Source organism: Malaya genurostris, chromosome 2 (genome assembly GCF_030247185.1).
Source record: "Malaya genurostris strain Urasoe2022 chromosome 2, Malgen_1.1, whole genome shotgun sequence".
NCBI lineage: Eukaryota > Metazoa > Arthropoda > Insecta > Diptera > Culicidae > Malaya > Malaya genurostris.
In genome coordinates, this window is record NC_080571.1 from 16,488,153 (window position 1) to 16,493,178 (window position 5,026).

The 5,026-nt window shown below is 41.6% G+C and overlaps 1 protein-coding gene across 3 annotated transcripts; it reads left to right on the forward strand.

Moving 5' to 3' along the window:
- The first annotated feature begins 375 nt into the window (after nucleotides 1-375).
- LOC131431254 (serine-rich adhesin for platelets-like) lies at nucleotides 376-3,460 on the forward strand. Of its 3 annotated transcripts, XM_058596859.1 has the most exons (7): nucleotides 376-455; nucleotides 543-705; nucleotides 765-1,258; nucleotides 1,322-1,671; nucleotides 1,734-2,519; nucleotides 2,607-3,040; nucleotides 3,104-3,460. In XM_058596859.1, the coding sequence occupies exons 2-7, from the start codon at nucleotides 583-585 to the stop codon at nucleotides 3,146-3,148; spliced, it is 2,232 nt and encodes a 743-aa protein (XP_058452842.1). In that variant the 5' UTR covers nucleotides 376-455; nucleotides 543-582; the 3' UTR covers nucleotides 3,149-3,460. The 3 variants fall into 3 exon arrangements, with proteins under 3 accessions (XP_058452842.1, XP_058452841.1, XP_058452843.1); XM_058596858.1 differs by having other exon boundaries at nucleotides 400-705; XM_058596860.1 differs by having other exon boundaries at nucleotides 400-705; nucleotides 1,322-1,665.
- The last annotated feature ends 1,566 nt before the right edge of the window (nucleotides 3,461-5,026 follow it).

Genomic DNA, 5,026 nt, shown 5'->3' on the forward strand with positions numbered 1-5,026 from the left:
GTCGAATGTAATGCCGTGCGATGGCGTTGTTGAACTGAAGATTGATTTCGCTCCAAGCTGACAGGGTCCAGCCAGACAACTGTCCAATTAACTCGTCTCGAATTTGATTCGGAATTCAGTATGATTTCCAAATGGATTCCGAACTATATTCCACAACCGTTTTCAAGTCAATCGGAGTCGGAATCAGTTGTTGCATCTGATTCGGAAATCATACGGAATTTCGAACCACATCGCAGACATTCTGAAATTTTCAAAAGTCATTCTGAAGATTTCATGAAGTAAAGAAGACGTATTCTATGTACAACCCATTGTGCAGTGCTGTGCTCATCCGAACGCCCCTTGAACAGCAGAAAATTTGTTTTGTTTTGTCGATGCAGCAGTTGTCAAAAGGAAAAAAAAGTTGCCGCCATTGGAACGTTCACAAGCCGCCAGAAAAACTGTCCGCTTGGCTTTCAGTGAGTGTGATGTGGAATTTTGTGATTCGAAAGAATATCCTTCCAAATAAATTGTATTGTTTTGATCTGGGTCATTTTATGGTATAGGCTAGGCACAGCAAGGATTCATTGTTGAAATCCTGCGGAAATGAGTCACTCGAAAGCATCCTATGGATCCTGCTGTTTCATTTGTAAAAGTCCGGAGGACAACGAGCTACTTTACGGAAAGATTTTCAGCAAGTGGCGCCTGCGGGTTCACTATTACTGTTTGGTGGGTTCTTTAGTGCTTACCTACGACGATATAGAGAATGACGGCGTTTATCGTTTTAGCTTCTTTCATCAAACCTAGTTCAGAACGGCGAATCTGATGAGGTGGGGATATTTGGGTTTCTACAACCCGATATAAAAAGTGAGGAGGCTCGCATACAGAACCAGAAGTGTTATATCTGTAAGGGACGGTACGCTAACATACACTGCTGTGCGAAAAAGTGCTTCCGTACGTTTCACACGGTTTGTGGCATCCAGAGTGGATGTCTGTCCCATTTCGTCGATACGTTCCAGTCGTGGTGCGACAAGCATGTGGAACTACAAAGCGATGTACTGCACGGCGAGGAAGATGTGTGCGGAATCTGTTACGACGCGATGGGACCGTACAACAAGCTGGAATCAATTTATGCGCCCTGCTGCCAGAATGGCTGGTTCCATCGGCGGTGTGTGGCGCAGTTTGCCCAAACAGCCGGCTATTTCTTCAAGTGTCCCTTGTGTAATAACAAAGACGACTTCGGTAGGGCCATGCAGCTCCGGGGAGTTTTTATACCGGAAAAGTATGCGGAAGAGTTTCACTGACGGGTGTTGAGTTTATTTGATGTTTGTGTTTTTGTTTGTAGGGATGCAGCCTGGGAGCTGGAGCCAAATGCGTTTGGCGAGCAGCTGGAACGTCCCTCGGAATGTGATGCCGAGGAGTGTCTCTGCCGGTACGGACGAGATTATGACAACAATGCTAAATGGGATCTGCGTTTGTGTGAGACTTGCGGTTCTACCTGCCGTCATGATTTGTGCATGGAAGTGCCGACAAAGAATTACGTCTGTACGTTCTGTCGACCGATAGTGGGAGACGAAGTGCCAGCAGCCGTGATGGCACTGGTTGAAGCTTCCCGAAGGGCCGAAGCTGCAAGGAGAGCGGCTGCTTCCGCCACTTCTTCGGACGAAGACGACGAACAGAATTCAAACAGTAAGAGTCTGTTGATCGATGTTAGGAGTTGCCTAGCGGGGATATTTAATTTTGATTCTTTTTTCAAGGGCGTGAATCCGGTATCCATAGTCCGGGGAGTAGCAGCAGTAGCATGGGAAACAGTTCCAGATCGTCGGTCGTCCGGGCGAGTGGCAAAAGACGGCATGTTCGCTTGGAAAGTTCCGATAGTATGGAAATGGTGTCCTCAAAATCGCAGAAAGGTCGTCAACGACGCGTTGTTTCGACCGATTCTAGTATGGATTCACCGATTGTATTATGTAAGAATCTTAAATGGAAAAAACAAAACTGTTTGACAAGCGAAGAAAGTGACTCGGGTTCTGAAATAGGCTTCAAGTCTAAACAATCAAAATCTCACAGGAGATTTTCTTCCTCTTCTTCTTCGCAAACCTCACTTTCTTCGTTCGAAAGTGAGGATATCCGACTCCGACAGATTGTAATGAAACTATCCCTCGAACAAGGTGTCAGCATCGACAAGTTGCTGATAATGAAACCCGTCGTTAGACTCCGGAAGCTCAGCGAAGATGAGATCAAAACGATGACTTCGTCCGAAAGTGAAGAGATGAAGTTTGATTTTAATTATCGTGTCAAGTTGAACAAGAATCAACGCCGAAGAACGATGACTGATTTGCAGACGATTAAGGATATAATTCGTTCCGATACCGACACCCTAACCGACTCTTCAGTAGGACAAGAAACTACAGAGGCCAAAACACCTTCGCATAAGAGCTTTGCTAAACGATTCCAACTGAAACTGTTTGGATCGAAGTCTACCGGTCGCAAGCGGATCAACCATTCAAGTAGCGAATCCGATCAGGAACAACCCGCCAAGAAATGTGAGTATTTTTGTCGTTGACCCGGATGCTTTATCTACTAAGCAAGGTGATCATAATTATTTTTTCAAATACTGACTATTTTTACAGTGTGTCATCCGCATGTTCCACAGTCGAAGAGCAAAAGCCGTATATCACTTTTCCCCACGGCGGAAAACTCGGAGAACACTTGTCCGAACAGTCCACAGAAGGTTTCTGTTGAGCCAAACGATAGCGAATCGAAGCCGCCTGCTATGGTAGCAAAACTGCGTTCACCACCGGTGATTTCACCGTCAACTGACAGCACTTCCGCCGTGAGCATCATTTCACACAAAGCACCTGTCATCCAGCATCAGAAAACATTGATTAGCTTTTTCAAAAAGACATCTCCGTCAACGACGACGACGACCGGTTCTACGTTGGACCATAACGACAGTACTGTCAGCGGTAGTGGAGGTAGCAGTGCAATAACTCCTGTCGGTAGTAGCGGCAAAAGTGCGAAGAAAACTCCGGCCAGTGCACAGCGAAAGAAGTTGGTTGAGTTGGTGAGTTGTAGCGTTCGTAACATTTCAGCATTCATTCATTCATTCATTCATTGATCGTTTCAGGATCGCAGCCAGAAAAATCTACTGGATTACTTCAATCGATGTTAGGGAGTCGCAACAGGACATGTGTTTTTGTTTTCTGTAATATTATGAACAACGAAATATTGCAGCTAACGTCGTCATTAATATTCGAATCAATTTATTGTACTGCCTTTTTTTTGGACTAAGCCATGAACCGCTCTAACAACCAGGACGGCAATAATCTAGATTGAAAATGTAATGCTACTAAGAATTTAAAATCCATATTTTTACTTTAATCGTTCATGTTGTCGGGTGTTCCGTATTTTATACTCTTCGAAATGAATTTACTCAGAATTGTATAGCAAGTTACGAATAAACGAGTGGAATGTTGAAAATACATCCGATTTATTTGATTTGTTTGTTGAAACGTATGACTCGTCAACGTACAACCTACAACGTAGAACATGAGTGGAGGTTCTTTTTAATATGGTTGATTACTCATTCGTGTTTCACATTCAGAGCAGTTTATTTCGAAAAACGATTCCCCGGGATAGGACAAGTTGCGGATTGGATTCCTGATTTTACAATTTCTGTTATTCCAATCATCACTTTTGCTTTTCTCTATAGAAGCGTAATAGAATTACTGGAGAAGCCGACTTATGATCAAAGCTTCGGTGATCGCTAGTGCTTTTATATCATTTTTTTTACTCGGCTGGATGACATCGGAGAATGCGTGTGTATTTTTATTTATTTATTTACAATCAACAGACACAATTTGGTACTCATAATAATTCCCAATAATATTCAGCAAATTTGTACGTATTCTGCTTTCGAAGTGCTTAGTTATCCTCATTAAGACTACTAAGCTAAGGAAGCTTTAGCTAAAATGTAACTGATGTGATGCTTGAATATAAATTGTTCATCGAGACGGACGCCGAAATCCTCAACGCTATTTGATCTTCCAATCGACGATCCATCCAGGGGTGGAATCATGTAAGGTGATAAGTGACTATCACCTCCTGGTGATGAAGAGGTGATCACCAGAATGTTTGGAATCACCGAAGGTGATCACTTTTACTATCACCATCACCGGTGATTGAGCCAACTTCACTCCATTTATCACCTGTCAAGAAACGTCAATTTTTCAGGAGTAAAATATGAATGTGGCGTATACCGTTGATTTTAGGAGGAGTAACATATGAAAGTAGCGTATACCCATATATTTTAAAATCTAAATTTTTATTCCTATAGTTTTCAATCCTTTTCATTAATTCGAGTCATGTTTATCAATGATGATTTGTATGGATCGAAGAGTAACGTTGAAAAAAATTGCCTCGTGAGTATGGCAAACTGCGCACAAACAAATAAAAAATTCACTTGTTGGTTTATTTTGTGCCGATTTTTATTTTTCAATGGAAATCAATGTCACAGTCAGTTCTTTGGGATAAATTTGCTAGATTTGAAATGAATTGTTAGATCTTCTTGTTGTTTCACAACGGATGGCATTCCTCTCGAATGAGAAAGATCCGTTAAATAATTTTGTGTATTGTTTTCTTTCACTTTAAGATTATAGCATTTCACAGAGCTTTCGAATGCTAGTTCCATTTTGGTAATTTTACCCACCGGTACTACGAATATCCACTATGATTACCAGCAACTAATTGTCCAAAAATATTGCCTTATTTAGTTCAACTCACAAGAAGAAAATTAAGAACGCAGTTTAATCTTTTTTACTCGTTCAGTTGAACGAGACTGATATGTCGCTCACTAAGTCACGGCCATCTAATTCTACTGAAAATATAGAATAGATTTTTTATGTTATTACGTTATGTGTAACAGGAGATGTCTACATTCATAAACTTATCACTTTTCCAGAAAGCAATTTATCTTTGACTTTACGAATTCCCCAATGATATTCCTTCAAATAATAATTAGCTTGAGCTTGAGCTTGAGCGACCACCCCTG

Coding starts and splice junctions, on each gene's coding strand:
- LOC131431254 (XM_058596859.1), top strand. CDS start 583: ATGAGTCACTCGAAAGCATCCTATGGATCCTGCTGTTTCATTTGTAAA. Junction 2,520..2,606: donor GGAACAACCCGCCAAGAAAT/GTGAGTATTTTT, acceptor CTATTTTTACAG/TGTGTCATCCGCATGTTCCA. Junction 3,041..3,103: donor GAAAGAAGTTGGTTGAGTTG/GTGAGTTGTAGC, acceptor TGATCGTTTCAG/GATCGCAGCCAGAAAAATCT.